The 22,979-nt window shown below is 49.7% G+C and overlaps 1 protein-coding gene across 1 annotated transcript in view; it reads left to right on the top strand.

The window, feature by feature from the left end:
• LOC129666308 (adhesion G protein-coupled receptor A2-like) overlaps positions 1 to 22,976 on the top strand; it is a gene marked incomplete at its 3' end in the record, with an annotated part of 32,194 nt that extends 9,218 nt beyond the window's left edge. The window contains exons 2-13 of the mRNA XM_055593348.1: positions 5,481 to 5,552; positions 16,773 to 16,844; positions 17,140 to 17,211; positions 17,364 to 17,435; positions 17,835 to 17,998; positions 18,432 to 18,645; positions 19,454 to 19,618; positions 20,378 to 20,576; positions 21,158 to 21,307; positions 21,447 to 21,608; positions 22,514 to 22,738; positions 22,944 to 22,976. Coding sequence (XP_055449323.1) covers positions 5,481 to 5,552; positions 16,773 to 16,844; positions 17,140 to 17,211; positions 17,364 to 17,435; positions 17,835 to 17,998; positions 18,432 to 18,645; positions 19,454 to 19,618; positions 20,378 to 20,576; positions 21,158 to 21,307; positions 21,447 to 21,608; positions 22,514 to 22,738; positions 22,944 to 22,976 — 1,600 coding nt within the window. The remainder of the gene's footprint in view (positions 1 to 5,480; positions 5,553 to 16,772; positions 16,845 to 17,139; positions 17,212 to 17,363; positions 17,436 to 17,834; positions 17,999 to 18,431; positions 18,646 to 19,453; positions 19,619 to 20,377; positions 20,577 to 21,157; positions 21,308 to 21,446; positions 21,609 to 22,513; positions 22,739 to 22,943) is intronic.
• Positions 22,977 to 22,979: the final 3 nt, after the last annotated feature.

Raw genomic sequence — 22,979 nt, 5'->3', positions numbered from 1 at the left:
GTATCTGGTGAGTTCCTGTGGCTACCCAGAGGCCACAAGGGCTCTCGGAGATGCCAGCCACTCGCTCCATTGGCCTCCAGTCTCATTGGCGGTTACTCTGTTCATTCTCATCCCTAAAATAGGACTCCGAGCCGGAGAGGATTCTGGAATGGCTTTGGTGTACCCTGTAGTTGGCCTGATTTCAATCTCTGGAGTCAAGAAGAGGGGACCCCTGGGGGCTAGCCCTCCTTCCCATAGAAAGTTTGTGCTGAGGGCAGGAGGGGTAGGTGGGGCCAAAAGCTAACAATGCTTTTCCAGGTCTCTGTGGGGCCTTTAGGGTTAGTGTGGTTGGCCAGGCTGGCTCCCTGTGAGGCAGTAGTGTGAGAGAGAAGTATAGCCTGAGGAGGGATCTGACTGGGGAGTTTAAAGAAAGCCCAAGCTGGCACTGTATCTAGAATAGCTGGACGGAGCTCTGGGGGCCATAGCTCCCTCCTCCACCAGGCAGCTTCCCTCTTTTCTTCCCACGAGACAGTCAACAATGGTGGGAACATTTTTCTTCCCGTTGGATGAAGCTGAGTGTGTATGTGTGTGTGTGTGTCTGTGTTCATCCACCCCACTATCAGCTGTGCAACTTCCAGGGTGTTTTTTTTGTTTGTTTGTTTGGTTTTTGTTTTTTGCCTGCCTTGAACATCTCCAGACTTGAGAGCATGGTATGCACAAGACCCTGGGTCCCATGCCCCGCAGCAGTAAAAATAAATTCCTTGAGGAGAAAACAGCCCACAAATACTCCCTGGGTGATTCAGGTTTAAAATGAAATTCCTTGGCCCTCTCAGGGTAATTAAAGCAAAAGATCCAGTTCTGGGTGTTTGGGGACTCAGGCCATAGAAGCCAGCCATCTGCTGGAGTCTGTCAAAAGTGCCACTGCTTCCTGGAATGGGTGGAGCCCACTGGAAAAGGATAAAGAGCTGTTTGCCTCATGCCTGCCTTTGTGTGTGTGGTGATCTGGCTCATGGTCTCTGCATCTAGAAAATATATGAGTCTTGAGATTTTAGGGGGTAGCACTTGTGCCAGTCAAGCCAGAATCGTGGATTGCAGCTGTGTACACTGCGGCTCTGCTTTCTCCCAGCACAGAAGTATATAGAGAAGGAGAATAAGATAGGATGTGGTCCAGAGCTGGCCAGGCCAAGAGATGTTGTTTTGGTCTGAGTTTCTCTCTCTTTCTTCTTCTTTTTTTTTTTTTTTTGAGACAGGGTTTCTCTGTGTAGCCTTGGCTCTCCTGGACTCACTTTTGTAGACTGGCCTTAAACTCACAGTGATTTGCCTGCCCCTGCTGCTGGGATTACAGGCATGTGCTCTGGTCCTGGGTTTCATCCCAGACTGCCTCACTGGCTGGTCCTCACTGTTTTCGATGCTCCTGAAGCCCGTGGTGTTAGATGGCACACTTGGAGTGTGGCTGGTCTGAACTGAGAGGTACTGGCGGAGAACAGCACACTCCAGATTCCAAATATTCCTCACACACAAAGAAACAAAACGTCTAATTAATAATGATGTAAACAGATTACACCACGGTGAAGTGAAAAAGACTCTGGGTATGTTGGGTTAAATCAGGTACAAGATGTGACAGAGGGGTAAAATTATACATTGTGGTTCACATTGTATTTCCATGGGACAGCTCTAAGTCAAAGGTTTGGGATATGAGAAAGGGGTTAGGACTGATGGCTGAAAGGCCTGGAACTGTGGGGACCCCATTACCACTTATGTACCCATCTGGACAGGATTCTTTACCTGAGATCACAGGTTCTTGTTTTCGAAATTTGGGAAAATAAACTTTTGGGTTTTTTTTTTTTTTTTTTTTTTTTAGAACTATGATTTTGACTCAATGATCTTTCAAGAGTTGCCATATGTATAATATTTAATTAATTATTTATTAGAAAGCATTTTCAGCCTGGTGTCTCATGCCTGTAATCCTAGCATCTGATAGGGAGAGTCACAAAGATCATGAGCTCCAGGACAGCTTAGATGACAAAGCAGGACCCTGTCTCAAAAGAGGAAAAAAAGCAGAGGCTGGAGGGATGACTCAGTGATGAAGAGAGGACCAGAGTTCAAGTCCTGGCACTCACATCAGGTGGCTAACAATGCCCCCTTACTCCAACTCCAGGAAATCCAACTTCTCTCCCCTGCATAGGAACCTGCACACCCATACACACACCAAGCAGCAGATACACATGTACATAATAACATTTGTAAAAGATGAGGAAAGCAGGGCTGGCAAAATGGCCCTAAGGGTAAGAGCACTTACCACCTGAAATCTGAATTCTAGTCCCAGAGCCCACACAGTAGAAGAAGAAAACCAACTTCTGCAAGTTGACCTTTGGCATGAGCACTGTGATGGGTTCCCTATTCACAAGCACACACACAAGTTTTTTGTTTGTTTGTTTTGTTTTGTTTTTAAAGAAGAAAGCAACTATGGGGGGAAGAAGAGGGAGAGAGAGGCAAAAGGAGGAAAAACAGGAAAAGAGAACACTTTGTTAGTACAGGACTTCCCCTTATGCTTATTTAGGGTTTGAGTATGTATGTCAAGGTCAGAGGACAATCTGCAAGCATCATCCTCTTCTTCCACTGTGTTGATCCTGGGAGCTCAAACTCAAGTCATCAGATTTGGCAGTAAGAGCCTCCAGCCACTGAAGAACAGTCTTGCTGGCCCCTAGTGTAGGATTAAGAAAACATGTTTTAAATGATTTATTTATTAACTTACTTATTTTGAGATAGTCTTACTAGGTAGCCCTGGATGGCCTGGAAGTCACCTGCCTCTGCCTACCAAGTGCTGGAATTAAAGGTGTGCACTACCACACCTGGCCTAAAGAGTTGCCTTTAAAAAAAAATTGTGCCTGTTTTTTTTAAGATTAAAATATATATATATATATGTATATATATATATACATATATATATATATTTCATAGCTGTGCTTTGTCTACATTTACATTATGCATATATTCTGTGTGCATGCCTGCTGTCCACAGAGGCCAGAAGAAGGCATTGAATCCCCTTGGAACTGGAACTATGGATGGCTGTGAGCTGCCATGTGGGTGCTGGGAACACAGGTCCTCTACAAAGCAGAAAGTGTTCTTAACTGCTGAACCATCTATCAAACCCAAGATCTACTTTTATTTATTCATTCATTCATTTGTTTTGAGAGAATGCTGCACTATGTATCCCTTCAAAGGCCTGAATCTCACTATGTAGACAGGGCTGGCCTCAAACTCAAAGAGATCCGCCTGCTTCTGCCTCCCTGGGTTCTGGAATTAAAGGCAAGCACCACTATTCTAGTTAGTGTAGGATTTTTGTTGGTTTTTGAGACAGGGTTTCTCTTTGTAGCCTTGGCTGTCCTAGACTCGCTTTGTAGACCAGGCTGGCCTCGAACTCAATGTGATCCTTCTGCCTCTGCCTCCCAGAGTGTAGTGTAGGATTTTTAATGTCAGTGTTTTTCTAACTGGAATCTTCAATCCTCAGACATTCCCCAGAACTCAGATCTGTTTCCAACTCCAAGTTAACATCCATTTTTCAAGCTTGAGCACCGATGTTTTCTGGGGCTTTTCCATTTGTGAACTGGAACCCTGTACCGGCATCCTTACGCTTAAAACAAGAAAAGGGGAGTTTGTTAACTCTTCCTAATTCTTCCTATGTCTGAGGTACCTTTTGGTTCTCATTTTGCTTTTGCTGTGTGTGTTAGGGCTGAACTCAGGGCCTCATACATGTTAAGTACATGCACCGTATTCTTACTCTGAGCTGTAGCTCAGTTTTGCCGTGATGTGCTCTTGTTTTTTTTTTTTTTTTTTTTTTTTTTTTTTTTTTTTTTTGAGGTGGTTTACTCTAGTGGAGGCTGTTCTTCAGTTCTTGATCCTCCTGTCTCAGCTTCTTGAGTGCTAGTGACAATAGTTATAAGTATGCAGCATCCAGCTGGCACCTATAATGTGCTTTTTGAAATAATCAAGATGGAGTGGGGGGGTCATTTTGAAAACCCAGTAATTTCTCCTAAGTTATTCTTCGGCTGGAAAATACCTTGTCACCCGTGTAAGGACTACTAGACCATACTGGAAGCTGGTGAGCTTCATGTGGAAAATTTAGAGATGAGGTGTCTACCTCTTTCCATTGCTCCAGAGACACCCTTCCCACTCTTGCCTTCATCCTAGGCAGTGTGGGGCCTGGGATCTAGCCCAGTAGTGGAACGCTTGCCTAGAATTTCAAAGTCCCTGGACAGTTGGGGCCTAGGGGCCCTTCACTGCTTCATTGTCCCCTCGCTGCCATGAGGCTTGGGGGCAGATCTCTTTGACAGCTCCTCTATGTTTGGGTTCCTAGATCTTTCCATTGTATATTGTGGAGCACAGAGGCTGTCTACTCCAGAGACATCTTAAGGTTTGTACTTCAGGCTTTCCGGTGAGTTTTCTGCTAGTAAGAACAGAACAAAGAAGGAGAAACCCTTTCCTTCAACCCAGGGCTGCCAAGAGTTTAGGTTGAGAGGTCTCATTAAAGCTTTCTAATACACTGAGAGTTTTAGAACCCTCAACTGGAGGGTTGAGCCTTTGGCTAGTCTGGAGCTCCTTCCTCCCAACAAGAAGTCTGGGAGAAAAGCTGAGTGGGTGGACAAAGATGAGCCTGGGACCCTCTCCTCTATAGACCATAAACACTAAATTAACAAAAGTCCAGGCAGGCATTACAAAGGGGGAGGTCTGGCCTTCTATCAGATCAAGGGCTCCATTACACAGGTTGGGGAGGCAATGATACAGTTACAGTACAGGCCCTTGGATCTGGAGACCTTGATGGCCCAGCGTGGTCACCTTCCTGTAGAGTCCTTGGCTTCAAGGAGTGTTGGAAAGCCCCCTTCCACCAGGGGGCTCTCCCATTCCTTCTGTGTCTTGTTTGTTTGTGTGTGTGTTTGTTTTTGAGACTGGGTCCAGGCTGGCTTAAACTCATTACATACCTGAGGATGACCTTGCTCTTTTGCCTCTACTTCCCAAGAACAGGATTAAAGGAGTGTGCCTCTGTGCACCTTAGAGCTCCTCTTCTATGCCTGACCAGATGGGGCCAGTCTTCCCCACCACTCTGCTCTGGATTTTGGGTTGAGGGAGGGTTTTTGAGGGGACAGAGCTGTGGTGGGCATGGCGAGGGCTCAGTAGGGCCAACACGGGGGTTCCCAAGTGGAAAGAGGCCGTCACAACTTAACATCTCCTGAGGCCCATCTCAAGTCAGATCCAGCCTACAGGCCCTTCATGGCTTCACTGGGAGAAATGTAGGACTTGAGGCTCTCACTGTGGCTGGGCTGATGATCAGCATCTCCCTACAACGTCCCAGAGTGGCAGGTGGGGCACCTGCTGCATAACTCCAGGGGGTGGCATTTACATAGCGCAGCATGGCCATCTTGGGAACCTGGGTCCCACTCCATCTGTGCTCTGCATGGTCTGGCTCCTAACAGCATGTATCTGTGTTCTTCCCGTCCCTTCAGGCTCTTGAGCAACAACAAGATTACCGGGCTCCGCAATGGCTCCTTCTTGGGACTGTCCCTTCTGGAGAAGTTGTAAGTGCTGGAAGTACTTGGGCAAGGTGGGAGGGTAGGGGTGGGGAGTAGCATGATAGCAAAGGGTGGGAGGGTCACCCTGGAGAGGATGAGGGAGAGCCAGATCCAATGTAGGACTTGGTAGAGAAGAGAGCCTGTTGCTCTGCGAGCAGCAGCAACTGGCTGTTCAGTAGGGACTGCCCAGTGATCTAGGCAGAGCAGGGCTCTGCTCTGTTCTAGGCAGAGGTGGGGCAAAGGGAAGCTCATTAATGCTTTTTAATGAGCAATTAGCTGAGAGGGCTGAGCGAACCTTTTAGCCAGCTCACTCCTCCCAGCTGGGGGCCCAGCATGAAATGGCCCAGGGAGACTTAATGTGGCTGAGCTCTCTTTCCTCCTTCCAGAAAAACAAACCAACAATCAAAGCCCAGAGGGGACAGAGTCCTGGACTGAGGACTCTAGGGAGCACAGTCAGTTCTGAGTCTCCTCCCCAACCCCTGCCAGTTTGAAGCTGTTTGGAGCAGTGTCCTCATGCTCCCCAGGAGGTCTGCTAGCCCATGCTGATGACCCCTTGGAATGGTTGAGGGCAATTTGTGGGACAGAAGTTACTGAGCAGGAGCTGGGGGCCACAGGAGTTAGGGAAGTGAGGATGCAGGAGGCTGAGGGCTCAGTTGTCTCAGAGGGCTTGGGGAAGGAGCCATAAGGCCTGACTAGGATACCTGACCTGGTGTTAGAAGACTAAGTCACTTAACCTGCCAGATGAGGGCTTGAATCAAACATCTGCTGTATTTCCAGAACCCAGCCTGTGCCATCACTTTGGGCTCTTTTCCCCTACACCAGTGATCCTCAACCTTCCTAATGCTGTGACCTTTTAGTACAGTTCTTCATGCTGTGGTGACCCCAAGCATAAAGTTATTTTTATTGCTACTTTATAACTATAATTTTGCTGCTGTTATGAATCATAATGTAAATGTGATTTCCAGTGGTCTTGTGTAAGGGTCATTCAACCCCCAAGGGAGTCAGAACCCACATGAAAGAGTCCTGCGCTCTTTTCTCTCCCGGGCATTGATTCTTGCTTTCTTCCCCACTCATATCCACCTCTGTAACCTATGATGTTCCTCTCTGAGGCATTCCCAATTTATGCAATAGGGCCTTTGGTCTCCTCTAATACCATTTTGTTCCAAAGCTTTGGGTCAGTGTGATGGAAAATATAAAAGAAGAAAGTGTGAGTTGAGTGTGTGTGCTGGAGATCACAGACATCTCTGTACGCGTGACCATAAAAGAGTTTGGGGCTCCTTTCAGACATGTTCAAAGGAGATGTCATCAAGACTCCAGAATTCAAGGGTGGCAGAGATGTAGTATCCACTTAACTGCATTCAGCTTCCTTGTAAAGTCCCTTCTCTCCCTTCTTCCCTCCCTCCCATTTCACATCTGAAGTGAAAGAGTTTGCTAAACCCACCGAGGTGTCAAAGGGAGATGTGGCAGCTGTGGCCTTGGCCTCATTGGGAGACAAAAGTGTGCAAGCCCATGTGGGGTTAGAAAACTCTGATCTGGGGCAGGCTGGGGTAGGAGAGCGTCCTGGGAGGGAAGTGAGGGTGGTGTGGTGTAGGGCCAGATCTCTATGCTCAGGGTTCTCTGGCTCAGCAGCTCATGCCTGTGATAATGACAGAGGCTCAAAGAAATTCTTTCCTCAGATGGTACCATTTATATAGAAGGCAGAGTGGTCCTAGTGGCCACCTGGATCCTCGTTCCACCTGCTGTCTGTACCTGTCTACTTCTGATAGCATCTGTTGGGATTTTTATTTTGTTTTGTTTTCTTTTGTTTTTGAGACAGGGTTTCTCAGTGAAGTCCTGGCTGTCCTAGAACTCACTCTGTAGATCAGGCTGTCTTTGAACTCACAGATCCATCTGCCTCTGCCTCATGAATGCTGGCATTAAAGGCACGTTCCACCACTGTCAGGCTTTTTATGTCTTACTCTTGAGAGAGTAGGAAACTGGACATCTCTTAAGGGGTCTTTTGGGAGAAAGGGAGACAAGCCTACACATTTTCCTTCCTGGGCTCCATAGCTGAGCACTTCTGTGAGTCTCAAAGGGCCCTTCTGGCCTCTCCCATCTGTCTTCTTGCTTCCTTTGCCTCCTTTTTCTTCAAAGACACAAGGGCTACCGTCCTTCCCACCCATACAAAGAACCAAACTGGGAGTCCCTCCCTAGCACCATGGACAGGGAACCTGCAGCGAGGGTCCTTCAAAGCAAGCATGGGTAAGGAGGTCTTGATTGCCAAGCTGTTGGATGTCAGAGGAGTGTGCCATGAGAAAGGACACAAGGGCAAGAATTTTCAGCTCTGATGCCTCAAATATGGCCCAAACCTTAGGTTTAGTCCCCAGCACCTGTAAACTGGGTGTTGTAGCAAATGCCTATAATCCCTGAACTTCTGAGTATCAGGAGTTCAAGGTCATCCTCTGATACAATGAGTTTGAGGCCAGCCTGGACTATATGAAGCCGTATGTATGTATGTATGTATGCATGTATGTATTTCTATATACATATAGAGATATGTGTACTCATATATCTATACATACATGTGTGTATATAAAGCCAGCCTTCTCCTCATAGTGAGTTCTAGGCCAGCAAGAGCAAACATGGTGACACTCTGTCTCAAAAATAATAAAAATATAAAACTCCCAGTCTGAGCTTTGCTGACCTTTGCTGGTGTGAATCACTATTCATGTGACAGCTCTTTAAGGAGCCCCTCCATATGTTAAGCCCTGGTCCTAGTGATGGGGTTATAGCCTATCTTCATGCCATTTACCTTCTCTACTGTCAGGACCCAGGAAAAAGCAAATGGATGTGGTGTATGTTGGGAGACATATATGCATAGGAATTCTTGGAGACCAGAAGTCCCAGGCCAGGATGAGCAACTCAGTAAGACGTCATCTCAAAACAAACACACATCCAATCTTGAAACTCAGTTGGTAGATTGCTTGCCCAACACACACGAAACCCTGGGATAAAAATACTCAGCGTAAAATACTCAGCACTGGGGAGGTGGAGGCAGAAGATCAGAAGTTCCGGCTCTCTGGAGATACATACTGAGTTCAAGGCCAGTCTGGATATATTCAACTCTGTCTCAAAAAAGGAAGGAAAAAAAAAAGCCTAGAACCATGGTACTCAACCTGTGGGCTGTGACCCACATGGGGGGGGGGGTGCCAGACAACCCTTTCACAGGGGTCACCTAAGACTATCAGAAATATCAGATATTTATATTATGGTTCATAACAGTAACAAAATTACAGTTATGAGGTAGAACAGAAATAATTTTATGGTTAGGGGTCAATACAACAGGAGGAAGTGTATTCAAGGGTTGCAGCATTAGGAAGGTTGAGAACCTGCATTAGAATTACTTCAGAAGAGAGGAGGCAGATGACTACAGAGTGGGTAGAGAATGGGGATGTGTTTGTGTGTGTGTGTGTGTGTGTGTGTGTGTGTGTGTGTGTGTGTGTGACTGATCCATAATGGCTGCCAAGTCAGGGATACCCATTGTAAAAATAGGTAGCTGAGAGAGTGAGGCAAGTTGTATATTTAACATCTTGTTCTGGGATCTGTGTGGTCCCTGCAGTGTTGCCTGGAGAGATCAGAATTTCAGGGAGGTTGAGGAAGGGCTTTTGGGACAAAGCACTGCACAGCAGGGTAGGAGGGCACCTGCAGGGCTGGAGAACTCAGGCTCTCTAGCCTGCTGGTCACTGCTTGCTGAAGGATGAGAGTCAGGTTTACATGATTGTGGAGACTGTCAAGTCCAAAGTTCTCGGCCAGACAGGGAAGTCAGACAGGAAAAGATGCTTCTGTCTTGAGACAGAATTTCCTCTTGACAGGAATTTTTTTCTCTCTCTCTCTCGAGCCTTCAGCTGATTACAGGATATCCAGCTGTGATGTTGACGATATCTCCTTGAGGTCAGCTGACTCCACATCTGCAGAACACCTGCACAGCACACTAATGTTAGCAGAATCTGACATTAGTGGCTTGCTGTTTTGATTCGGGAGTCTCAGTGTGCGGCTCAAGACGGCCTTGAAGTGCTGCACTCATATGATTCTCCCTGATTAGTAGCTAGGCCTATAGGTGCACCCCATGCCACCCAGCTGGATGAATGTAGGACTAACTACCATGCTAGGGTAGGAAGATAGGACAGGACGATAAGTAACGCAAGCCCTGTGTCCCATTCCTGGAGATAGTAAGTCATTGGGTCAGATGGGGCCTGGGAATTTTACCCAGCAGGAAGACAATTCTCATGCTCATCTGAGGTTGGGAACCAACATACCAGATGACCCCTAGACTGTGGGCCTGTTCATTACAACTGTGACACTGTAGCCTGATGTGTAGCTGGTGTCCAGGAAACACTGATCTCTCTGTCCAGTGGGACTCAGATGTCTAGGCCTGGGCAGCTGAGGCCGTGTTCGTTCCATATCCCAGTGTCTGTAGACAGCAAGTCCTATGGGAGGGTTGGGGTCTGGTCTAGTAACCGCAGTGGTAAGCTACAGAATGTGACCTTGTGGACCCTGGTGCTGAGAGCCCTTGGTGTCTTTGCAAATAAGTGAAAGGGTAGTATGCGTATGTCTGTCTATGTGTGTGTGTGTCTCAGTGTGTCAGTGACCTTGCTGGCCAAGAGTGGGCAGTAGATCTGCCTGCTGTCTGCTTTGGAATCCAGGGCCTGATGGAGTGAGGCTGGGAGTAGAGGGAGCCGTCTGTGTGAAGGTGGGGTGGAAGGACAGAGCAAGGGAAACAGAATGGATGCAGACGTGGTTGTATTAAGAGGATCTTAGTGGCCAGGCAGTGGTGGCACACGCCTTTTCTCTCAGCCCTTCGGAGGCAGAGGCAGGCGGATCTCTGAAGTCCAAGGCTAGCCTTGTCTACAGAATGAGTTCCTGGACAGCCAAGGCTACAGAAAGAAGCCCTGTCTTGAACCTCTGCCAGCCCACTCCCCTCCCCCTCAAAAAGAGGATCTTAGTGGTAGATCTAGGATCTAGGGGGACCCATCTCTGTCAACCAGATATGATGATCTTGTCTGCCACAGACAGTTCATGGCCAGCCTAGGGAATGTACAGAAGGACCCAGACATGCCTAAAACATTCATTCCCTATGGTCCCTCAGCCTGACCCAGCTTGTTTGTGACCCAAAGGAAAGACATTTGGGGTAGGGTAGGTGGATGGGAGAAACTGGCAAAAGCATGGGCCAGGGCTAGGTATGGTAGCAGGTATGGAACACTTGTAATCTCCGTACTGGGGAGGCAGAGGCAGGAATACTGTTGCAAGTTCAAGGCCAGCCTAGAACTCACCATCTGGACCAGGCCAGTGGGGTCAACATAGCTATGCATCAGAACCCCCTCAAAACAAACAAAAATAAGGCCTGACCTTACTTTGGTATAAAGAGGCCCAGGATCAAATCCTGCTCTTTTCATCTGTTTCTGGGTGCTTCCACAAGCCTTGCGTGACCCATGTGGAGAATGGGGCCCGGGTCTTCTCTAAGTTGTTGGTATGCGGTCAGATGAGCTCTTCTACAGAGTGCATCCTTCCCTCCTGGAGAGCTCTACAATGAAAGGCGTTTGCCTGGGCCTGGTACTGTTATTTGTAGCTGTCCAGACTTCACAGCCTTACTCAGGCAGTTTGAAATGTAATGATGCTTTTTTTTTTTTTTTTTTTTTTTTTTTTTTTTTTTTTTTTTTTTTTTTAAATTTGTGTCACGGTACATGTATGAAGACCAGAGGACATCTTCCCGGAGTCTACCCTTTCTTTCCACCACATAGGTTTTGAGGATAAAACGCAAGTTGGCAAACTTAGTGGCGAGTCCTCAGGCCTGCAGAGCCATTTTGCAGGCCCCTGTTGTTTTTGTTTGTTTGTGTCTTGAGAACCTAGAACTCCATGTGTAGTCCAAAGTGCCTCTCTTTGCCCTCTGGAGTACTGAGATTTCAGATACAATCAGCTGTGTGTCACCAGGCCCGGCTTGCCTTGTGGTGCAGTGATGGTATTAGCTGGTATTAGCGACACCTATGCTAACCAAGCCATGTATCACAGAGATCCCCCCACCCTCGTGTGGAGGACTCATTCCTCCGATGCCTTGTGTGTCTCTCTGACCACATCCCCCACCAAGCACTGGCAATGAGGAACAGGTTGGTAGAAAATTCTTCAGGACTCTATGAGATGCCTCCATGTCCACCCGTGAGACCACCGGACAGCTGTCCCCCCAGAAGAGGTCAAGGGAGAGAGATTTAATATGCATGGGGGTGTGAGACTGCACGTGGATACGGGCCCACCGAGGCTTGTGTGAAGCCGTGGCGCAAAGGGCCCAAGGAGGGGAGCTTGCTCAGCCCCAAGATGATTTGTCATTGCCTAATGAGATTAATGAGCCCTGGGGGCTGGTATGCAGCGGGTGCTGGGGCACTCATTAGAAGCAGATGCTCATGGGAATGGGCTGCTCACTGGCCAGGTGGTTTCCATTAATCTGTGGGCGGGGCCAAGGGTGAGAGGCCTGGGGCTCTGTCTCTCCTTTCCATACTTGTTCCCACTAACACTTGGGGAGGAATGACACAGAGAAGCTGTCCCGGGCTCCAGGACTAACAAAGCCCTGGAGGATGGCTTGCAAATTCACGGACATCCCTCTCGGTTGCCCTGGTCAGCCTAAGTGCCTGGCACAGGATATGTGCTCAATGAATACCTGTAGAATGTTGTCGGGGCAGCAACCTTGGGAGGTGGTGGGAAGGTGAGGGTCTGGAACCATAGTGGGTCTCCTTGGCCACAGGACCCAGCAGCCTCTATAACCTGCAAGGCTGTTCTGGCCAACTTTGCAGCCAGCCTGCACTTTCTAGTTGAACTGGAAACCTTGCAGGGCTCAGGGCAAGTAGCTGTGTGGCCAGCAAACCTATAATTTGGTTTTCAGACCTACAAGCAGGGAGGTCTTTGGGGGCTGGAAGAAGCCAATTCTGTGCAACCCTACTCTGCCTGAAAGTGTGTGAGCGCGTACACACACACAGTCCCATCAACTCTCACTTTTAACAGCTCTAACATGATGTAATTCATATCATCCATTTAAAGTGCACAATCCAACGGGCCTTGATGTTTTTCAGAAAACTGTGTAACCGCTTTAATCTAATTTTAGAACATTTTCATCATCCACAAAAGAAACCTTGAATCATTAGCTGTCACTCCCCATTCCTCTACCAGTCCTAAGCAACCACTAATATCCTTCTTGCCTTTATGGATTTGCCTGTTATGGACATTTCATATAAATAGAATTACATAATATATAATCTTTTATAACTAGATACTTTCATCCAGTGTAACATTTTCCAGGCCCATCCATGCTTTAACATATATCAGCACTTTATTCCTCTTTGTGGGCCAATAGTAAATAGCTCATTGACTGAACATACTATATTTAAAATTATTTATTTATTTATATATTGACGGATACTTAGATATGGTTTTTTTTTTGTTGTTGTTTTTGTTTTTGTTTTGTTTTTTTTTAGGCTATTATGATTGGATTCTTTTGGGAATTTTCACCTAGTAGACTTTTTGGTTTTGCTTTGCTTTGCTTTGGCTTTGTCTTCTTTTTGTTTTTTTGAGTCAGGTTTTAGATACATAGCCGAGGCTGGCCTCACAGGCACACTCCTCCTGCGTCAGCCTCCTAAGTGCTGAGCTGGGAGGTTTGCATCACTGCTGTGTCCAGCCTTGATCTTCTCTTCCTGCTGTACTCATGCACTCAGGTTCTAGAGTTTCTGTTTTCCCAAGAAGGGCACGGGACGCGACCGCCCTAGGAAGTCTCCCTCCGCTTCTGCTCTCAGGGGTCCTCTCCTCCATGCTGGCACCCATAGGGGAGAAGGCTGAGCCTGGAGTCAAGGCAGCTAGCCTACGATTAAGGTTGGGCAAAAGGCGATGGGGCTGTGGATGTCCCATCAATACAGTGCCTCATTCTCAGGTTCCATACATAGCAGAGCTCTGTGGGAGCAGACGGGGAGTCATAGAATCCATGTTCTTGATGCTTCGTTGTGTCCTTAGACAGGTTAGTTTGACTTGTGACCTCAGCTAATTAATGGAGGACCAGCCTTAGATAATCTGGAGCAAGGGTCTTTCTTCTTTTCTTTTCTTTTGCTAAAAACGAAACAAAACAAAAACCCCAAACTGGGCTTCACTATGAGGACCAGGTTAGAGATCTGTGTGTCTGTACCTCCTGAGAGCGCTGCCACACCTGGATTGTTTCTTTTTCGTTGGGATGGAACTGGGGGCCTTGCGCACACGAGGCAAGTGCTCTCCCACTCAGCCCCAGCTCCAGCTCTTTGCAGCAAGGGTTCTTAGCCTGGGTTCCACAGCCCTCTAAGACTATGTGCTCACTGTTAGGTGTTATACATTCTTCTGGGGTGGGAGTCCAGGCCGTCAACAGCTTTTCCCAGGAACATGCTAAACAGGAAGGGTTCAGAACAGCTAACTGACAAGAGCCTAAAATACACAGCTCCTGGGGTGCCATTTCCTCCTGTCCCTGGGGAGGGACTTCCCTTATTAAGGAGACATGGTCTCTGTCCATAGGCCCACTGGGCTGTCAGGGTTCAGCCCAGGGAGCAGCGCCTGGCCTGGTGTCCCAGGGCTGGTCCACCCCCTAAGAAACGAGACCATCTTGGTCACCTCTGAGCCACGCTTGAGAACAGGGGGAGGAATGCCTGTCCCTGTGGAATCTGCCCTGGGGAGACGGCCTCGAGTGGCTCAGCTGCAGGAAACAGGGCAGGGAGAGGGGCTGGGGCCCCAGGGCTGCCTTGCTCCCATCTGCAGAGCATCAGTGGGGCAGGCGGGTGGGGTTCACAGGGGTGGGGGACGGGGAGGAAATGAGAATAAACACAAGTGAGCAGAGAGGGAAGAGGCGGGGGGCTGCCGCCTCAGCCCCTTGGCAGCCCATGAAGGGAAGTGACACAATGAGGAATGTGTTTCCCTCTGCCCGCCCCTGCATGGGGGTGGGAGGCAGATCCCTGAGAATGGCCAGACCCCAGCAGAGGCCACGGGGCACATGCTGGATCAACAGAGGAGGGTGGGATGAAAGGGTGGAGCTTGGCAGTCAAGAGGGGGAGACACAGGAAGGGCAGTTCTGGGCAGGGGGACTTACTCTGTCCTTTTGACTTGGCATGCAGAGAATCTAGGGCCAAGCCAGGCCCTGCCACATTCTCAGCATATGTCCAGCACTGGGGCATCTTCCCAAAACTCTAGCTTTCTCTAGGAAGCTGGGCCCTGATGCTGGCTTTTCCTTCTTCCTTAAGGGGGCTCACTCTCATCTGAGTCTTTGGTGTGAGAAGGAGCTGACGCAAACCTCGTGGCTAAACAGAAATTTCATCTCTGCCTCTGGTCTCTCAGTGTCTCTCTCCCCAACAGGGACTGCACAAACAGGCCCCCTGGTGGGACAGGACAGCACCTCCCCATCCTGGACACCCATTTCCTCTTCCCAGCAGGGACATAGCTCAGTTAACTCTATCCTGTCCATAATCCAGAGCTGTCTCCAAGCCCGTTTGTATGTAGACCCAAGTTGCCTTGCCTCTGTTTGAAACTGGCAGGGATGGCAGAGCTTTGGAAACCAGGTTGACCCCAGATATCCTCGTCAGAGTTGTGTCTTCTTCTCTGAGGAGCGGCCTAGCTTCACTCACTGCTGCCTAGTTCCCTGGGCTCTTTTAGGTAGGAGCAGAGAAGATCCTTAGTGCCCTACACATCCCTGTTGTAGGCTGTGTTGGCTTCGAAAGGGTGGGGTTTGGTGGATCCTTGGGTGTGTGTGTCATGATCTGTCAATCCTAGGCATCACAGCATAGAGGATAGTGCAGAAGTTGATTTGGCCAGTATCTGGTTTGGCCCTCCATGCAGAAGCCTGTATGGTAGGTATTGGCTGGTGCCATTAGCTAGCACCAGCTTGTCCCCCTGGCTGGGAACTAGCTGCAGCACCCTCCTGGGATGGGGGCAAGAGTTCAGTTCCTGCCTTAGTGGTGTTTGAACCACTGGAGCAGGGGTCAGAGGCTACTGTGAGAGTCACCTGTGGTAGGCTTCTCCATGTGGAGTAGGGTGGTTCCCAAGAGCCATTATCCATCCTGCTGTGACCTGCTCAGCCTGGAGACAGCTTCCTGGCCACCTCCTGGCAGCAGGGGGTAGATAAGATGTCCTTCTGGGGAGGCAGGGCTGAAGACATCGCACAGGTTTTATTAACCCTAGGCCTTATCTGGACCCATGGTTGGCAACCTTGAAGCTATAGATGGGCATTGCTGACCCAACAGCTTCCCTTCCTGCTTCCTCATAGGCTCCAGAGAGAGAGAAGTCTGTAGGAATAAGGTAGTGTAAAATTCCCTCTGCTGCCTAGGTATAGCCGTTTGCAAAGTCCTCCCAGAATAGCCTTGTAAGGTCCCTGAGTGGCTCTGGCGACGGTGGGAAACTAAGTCTCCTTATCCCTGATGCAAAGCTTTCTCCACCCCTTGTCCTATTTCCCCATCCAAAGCCCTTCCTATCACATGTCTTGCTTCCTATATCATCCACGATATGTAGACATAAAACACAGCTCTCCTCCCAAGAGTAAGAGATAGTTCATTCTGAAGCACAGGTGAGTAGCCATGGCCTAGGAATGGATTCTGCTTTGTCCTGAATGATGTGTTCCACCATGGACGGGGCAACATAAACTTTATCGTCCCAGAACAAAGAAATCCATAAATCAAAGCATTTACCTAATTAGTGAAAACAGTATGTAGGCATTGCAGCAAAGTGGAGAAATCAGGTGTTCTGGGCCTCAGATACTATCTGATGACATTCTTAGCTTTAGGTTACCTGCTAACCTACAAAGGTCTTAGCTGATAGTCAAAAGGAAGTTTGGCTGGATACCAAGATAGCGGATAGGTGGCTACTAAGGGAATTAAAGATAGCCCAAGATAATTGTGGCTTTTCATTTGCAACACAACAACTCCTCTGTCATCATAAGACAAATGAATCATGAATTGGTCCATAGGGTCTTCAACACAGATTTGTTCTTTTTCCCAGGACTTTAGCTTTCAAACATTTCTCTGACCATAGCCTTTATTGGTGGCCAGAGAGGCTGAAGGGGCCTCTTGGGTGGCTGTGTAGGAAAGCTGACTTAGAAGGAAACCAAGCCCCACAGAAAGTGGGCACCTGTGGTGACAGAATGCCCCACCCAAGGAGCAGGGCAGCCCTCAGACAGAAGTGTGAAGGCTTCCTTACTGCTTCCCACAGGGACTTGAGAAACAATGTCATCAGCACTGTGCAGCCTGGAGCCTTCCTAGGTCTGGGAGAGCTGAAACGCTTGTGAGTGGCATGTCCTGCCCCACCCTACCCCCAGCCCTCTCCTTATCCCCAAAGAAATCCCCAGATACCATGAGCAACCAACCCTAGTACCCACCCACCCTGTCCCCGTCCCTTCTCAGACATCAGTTCTCTACTCTGTGCATTGGCTAGGGCCAAGTGTGGGGGTGTTTCTAGCTTGCTGTGGCACTGGGCCCAAGCCTACTGCCCACATAAGGTCCAGCTGAATGTCTCTCCCAGAAGAGATGCTTTGTCCTGTCTTATTGTGGACTTGCTGAGAGTGTGTGTCTCTCTCTAGAGATCTCTCAAACAACCGGATTGGCTGTCTCACCTCTGAGACATTTCAAGGCCTCCCCAGACTTCTCAGACTGTAAGTGACTTCTCAGACTGTAAGCTTCTGAGAGATGGGGGGAAAGTGAGGAAGGAGGGGGGAGGGCTTGGGAAGAAGAAGGCTGCATTAGAGCCTTTCTCCTGGCCCAGGGAGACCCTAAGATCTCATCTCATTCTTCCCGCCCTCTGCAGAAACATATCTGGAAACATCTTCTCCAGTCTGCAGCCAGGGGTCTTTGATGAGCTGCCAGCCCTTAAGGTTGTGTGAGTATCTTTCCTAGCACAGGAACAGCCCTCCCCCCCACCCCACCCCCATCCCCTTCCTCTGCCCCAAAGGGAGTAATCTGGAACCAGGAGACTCTGAAGAACAAACCTCAGCCCTTGCTTTATCCCTAGAGAAACTCCCAGATCCACCGCCCCACACTGTCCCTTCTCACACTCCTACTCTCCATTCAGCACATTGACTGGGGCCAACTGTGTGGCCCTTTCTAGCCCGAGGGGCATGCATCATACCTGCTGACCAGGCAGACTGCCAGAAATGCCTTCAAATTCATCCTCCCCTGGGCAGCAGGGTACAGACATACCTGAGGTTGTCTTCTCTAGCCCTTACCTGCTTAGTTTCATCCCCATGAGCCCACACTGTTCCTTGTACCCGCCTTGCAGGGACTTTGGTACTGAGTTTCTGACCTGTGACTGCCACCTGCGCTGGCTGCTGCCCTGGGCCCGGAATCACTCCCTGCAACTGTCGGAGCGTACCCTCTGCGCCTACCCGAGTGCCCTGCACGCCCAGGCCCTGAGCAGCCTGCAGGAGCCCCAGCTCCGCTGTGGTGAGAAAGCTGTCCCAGGCCCCAAAGAGTGGCTCCCTCACCCACAGCCTGCTAGGTCAAGGCTCTCTGGGCCCCATGTGTGGTCATTTGATGGCCGTGTTTTCCAGGCCTTCCTCTTTCCCCCAGTTCCATGGGGTAGCCCTCCACCTACCAGAAGAGGTTGAAGGTATGCTTCAACCTCTTCTGGGGCCCTTTGCTTGTTTATATTCTTATCTGCTCTCCCCTCCCCGGTAACACCACTGTATCCTCCCCTGAGTTCGCTTTATCTGGGAGGGATCACTAGAGGTAGAGGTTCTGGGCCTACTCTATGGGATCCCACTCTCAGCACGTGTTGAAGTACAACGAGCTAACAGATTGTACTACCAGAGCCAGTCCGTGGCATGGGCTCACACATGCTCACGCTCAGGCCTCATCACTGATGTCTCACCTACAGAAGGGGCTCTGGAGCTGCACACGCATTACCTCATCCCATCCCTACGTCAAGTGGTGTTCCAGGGTGACCGTCTGCCCTTCCAGTGCTCTGCCAGCTACTTGGGCAACGATACTCGAATCCACTGGTACCACAATGGAGCCCCCATGGAGAGTGATGAGCAGGCTGGCATCGTCCTTGCGGAAAACCTCATCCATGACTGCACCTTCATCACCAGGTACAGGCCCTGCTGTCCCTTCTTAGTCAGGGACATGGACAGGGGTGGCCACAGTTCCCATTCCCCTCCAGACATGCTTCTGGGAGATGGAAAGAGAGCAGGAGAGGAGGAAAAAAAGGGGGGGAGGGAGATTATAGAGAGCTACTAAGCATTCATGAATGGTCTGCATAGAGGTGAGAACTAAAGCCTCCCTCTAAAAAGTAAATAATATATAAAATGAGGCTAGGTGGTGCTTTAGCCAGGAGAAAAGGAGTATGTATGTACATGTGTCTCTTATTCCATTAAAGGAAGACCCTGGACTGGTGTCCTAGGACAGGACATAGGTAGATGGGCTGTCTGTCCAGGGGCCATGGAGGAGAGGACTGGGCTGGGCCTGAGAGTGCTCACCAGCTGTCTTATTCTGCTTTCTAGTGCTTTGATAATACCATGTCCAAAAGCAACTTGGGGAGGAAAGGAAAGGAGTCAGGGCAAGAACTTGGGGAGGAAGCTGGAGGCAGGAACCGAAGCAGAGACCACAGAGGAGCAGTGTCCCCAGCCCCCATGCTTAGCCTGCTTTCTTAAACAACCCTAGACCACCTGCCCAGGAGTGGCAGCACCCACAGTGGGCTGGGCCCTCCCCATCAAACATTTCTCAAGAGAATGCTCCCACAGACTCACCTATAGGCCACTGTGATGGCAGCATTTTCTCAGTTAAGGTTCTGTCTCCTCAGTTGACCCTAGCTCATGTCAAGTTGACAAAAACAAACAAACAAAACCCAAAGACACCTAACCAGCACACCAAGCCCATTCCCCCACCCCTCCCCTGCAGTGAGCTGACCCTGTCTCACATCGGCGTGTGGGCCTCAGGTGAGTGGGAGTGCTCCGTGTCCACAGTCCAAGGCAACACCAGCAAGAAGGTGGAGATAGTCGTGCTGGAAACATCCGCCTCCTACTGCCCTGCGGAACGAGTGACCAACAACCGCGGGGACTTCAGGTTGGCTGCTTCGCTTTATAAATGCTTTATAAACATCCGTCCTCCTTTCCCCCCACTCCACTGCTACACTTGCACCCTCTGAAAGCACAGGTGACTAGGGGAACCCAGTCACTTTCTTCCTCCAGTCCCAAGAACTCCCTTTTGTCATTTAGCTCACAGTCTTGCTCTTGCATCTCAGGAAGATGACCATCTTTTAGTGACCTTTTTGGTTTTTTATAATTTATTTAATTTTTATTTTATGTGCATTTGGTGTGATGGTGTCAGATCCCTTGAAATTGGCATCACAAACAGTTGTGAACTGCCATGTGGGTGCTGGGCATTGAACCCTGGTCCTTTGGAAGAGCAGACAGCACTCTTAACCACTGAGCCATCTTTCTAGCCCTGATGACCATCTTTTAATTGCTTCTTCCCATTTGATATGCAAACTTTGTCACATTTGAGCTCTGGGGGCCCTCTCTGTATGAAGGGCAGGTATTATCTCCAAACTGTAGAGCTGAAAATACCAAACTCCGGGGGGGGGGGGGGGGATCAGTAATTCATCCAATAAATGGAAGAACTTGTCTGTAAACCCAGATCCCTGCATTGCAAGCTGAGAGAAAGCTGGACTGAGGAACCCCTCGAAGGCTGCCAGGACATCCTTTACTGCATCCTTCACCAAACCCCAGGGGTCTGGTGTCACAGTCCTGGGTAGGGGTTGAGAGGGGAGGGCGTTCATCTCAAGGAACATTGGTCGTAGCAGCTTTCAACCTCTACCTCTAGGTGGCCCCGAACCTTGGCTGGCATCACGGCTTACCAGTCCTGCTTACAGTATCCCTTCACCTCTGTGCCCTTGAGTGGGGGAGCCCCGGGGACCCGAGCCTCACGACGGTGTGACCGAGCTGGCCGCTGGGAGCCAGGGGACTACTCCCACTGTTTGTACACCAATGACATCACTCGGGTGCTCTACACCTTTGTGCTGGTGAGGCGGGGGTTAACCTCCCCCCCCAACTTTGATTCCTGGGATTGGGTGGGATGGGGCCTGATACTTCATCGGGGAGGCTGTACCTCTGCTCTCAGGTGTGCATTAAGAGTGGGTACAGCTGCCAAGCATGGTGGCACACGCCTTTAATCCCAGCATTCAGGAAGCAGAGGCAGGTGGGTCTCATAGTTCAAGGCCAGTCTGGTCTATGTAATGAATTCTGGGACAGCCAGAGTTATATAGTGAGTCCCTGTGGAGTGGATACAGCAAGGGCCATTGGCTGACACCTTTTCCCATGGTGCTGTCCTCCAGCTTGTCTTTTCTTAGGGCCAGGCCTCCACCCCCTTCTATCTTCTTTGTCCACTATCGAATTGATTTACACCCTCATTGTCTTTAAGCTAACCCTAGGCTTGACCAGCCTAGGGTTGTGATGCTCGGAGATTTGTGCACTTTTAATCATGATGGTCTCAGTAGATAGTCTTGGCCTCCTCTCCTGTGTTGTGGCCCAGGGTTCTAAGGGCCAGTTCTTGGACAGAAAGAGGAAACCAGGCTGATCTTCTCTTTTCCCCCAATACCCGCAGATGCCCATTAATGCCTCCAATGCATTGACCCTGGCCCACCAGCTTCGAGTGTACACTGCTGAGGCTGCCAGCTTTTCAGACATGATGGACGTAGTCTATGTGGCTCAGATGATCCAGAAGTTTTTGGGTTATGTTGACCAGATCAAAGAGGTGAGTTGATTCAACTTCTCTTCTGAGCAAACTGGAAGCAGTTCTTCCGGCATCTCAGGCCTCACACACACCAGCCCTGGATCCCAGATACCACTCCTGTCCCCAGTAACTGCCCTACCTTCCTCCTCCCCTCCCTCAGCTGGTGGAGGTAATGGTGGACATGGCCAGCAACCTGATGCTGGTGGACGAGCACCTTCTGTGGCTGGCCCAGCAAGAAGACAAAGCCTGCAGCGGCATTGTGGGCGCCCTGGAGCGCATTGGAGGAGCTGCCCTTAGCCCTCATGCCCAGCACATCTCTGTGGTACTGTAGGTTGGAGTGGGAGGGACTCTTCGGGGGCTAGCTGGGGGAGTGGAGCCTGAGAGTGGTGAGCCATAGGTCGGAAGTGCTTCCCTCTCCTCAGGCTCTGGGAGCATGGTGGCAAGCACAGCTCAGCTGTGTGTGAACTGTCAGGGTAGTACAAAAGAGAGAGTGGCAGCGATGGTGACACTGTGGACCTCGGGAACTGAGTTGAGGTTTAGCTTGATGGAAGTCGACTGGGATGGAAGCATCCTGAAAGTGAGTGCAAGGGAAAGGAAGACTGTTTCAGGGAGGACAGCGCTCAATGGCATGAGTACTGGAAGTACACAGATGGGCAGTGACATTTCTAAACTGGTAGAATGAAGACACTTGGTAGACAATCTGTGTATAAGATGTTCTGCTATGCTGGGCATGGTGGCGCACGTCTGTAAGGCCAGCACTTTGGGAGGCAGAGGCAGGCAGATCTCTGTGAGTTCGAGGCCAGGCTAGTCTACAAAGTGAGTCCAGGAAACCCTGTCACAGAGAAACCCTGTCTCAAAAATTAAAAAGAAAGAAAAAGAAAAAAAAAAGATGTCATGCTAGATAGCTAGATACTTGGGAATACGCAGGGGGTAGACATGGGTCCTGCTTGACAGCTGAGGGGGTGACAACAGAAACAGCAGGTAGAAGGTAGGGAGCATATGAAAGCTCACAAGGGAAGGAGAAGGCCTATGACTGGAAGGTGTGTGCACAGGTACATGTGGGTGACTCTATGTCCCATGTAAGACTTCCCATGCTCTCAAAAGACACTGAGGAAATAAAGGATAAGGGGAGGAACAGCTAAAGTAGATCTGAAGTGAGGAAACGTGTTGTCTTGGGCGGAAGTCCACCATATCTCAGTCACTGGGTGACAAATTCCCTGTCCCTAGAACTCAAGAAATGTGGCGTTGGAGGCCTACCTCATCAAGCCTCACAGCTATGTGGGCCTGACCTGCACAGCCTTCCAGAGGAGGGAGGTAGGAGTGTCAGGCATGCAGCCAGGTGGCCCTGGCCAGAATGTCCCACTGGAGCCCGAACCCTTAGCTGATCAGCAACTCCGCTTCCGCTGCACCACTGGGAGGCCCAACATTTCTCTGTCATCCTTCCACATCAAGGTGGGCACCGGGGGAAGGGAAGAGTGTGGGGTGAGGACCAGGAGCTGAGGAGGGTGGTCCTGAGATGCAGGTCTCAGGTGGTGGAGGTGGGTGTGAGAGGAGGTAAGAGGTGGGAGGAGGGACAGCGCAGGAGACAGGAAGGGGCTGGGAGACATCAAAGCCCGGGGATGCTGAGTATCTCTGAGGACCTCCTATGTCCCCTCAGAATAGCGTGGCCCTGGCCTCCATCCAGCTGCCCCCC

Source organism: Psammomys obesus, unplaced genomic scaffold, assembly GCF_907164565.1.
Source record: "Psammomys obesus unplaced genomic scaffold, mPsaObe1.curated_primary_1811, whole genome shotgun sequence".
In the NCBI taxonomy this organism is placed as follows: Eukaryota; Metazoa; Chordata; class Mammalia; order Rodentia; family Muridae; genus Psammomys; species Psammomys obesus.
This window is presented reverse-complemented; position numbering and strand designations above follow the sequence as displayed.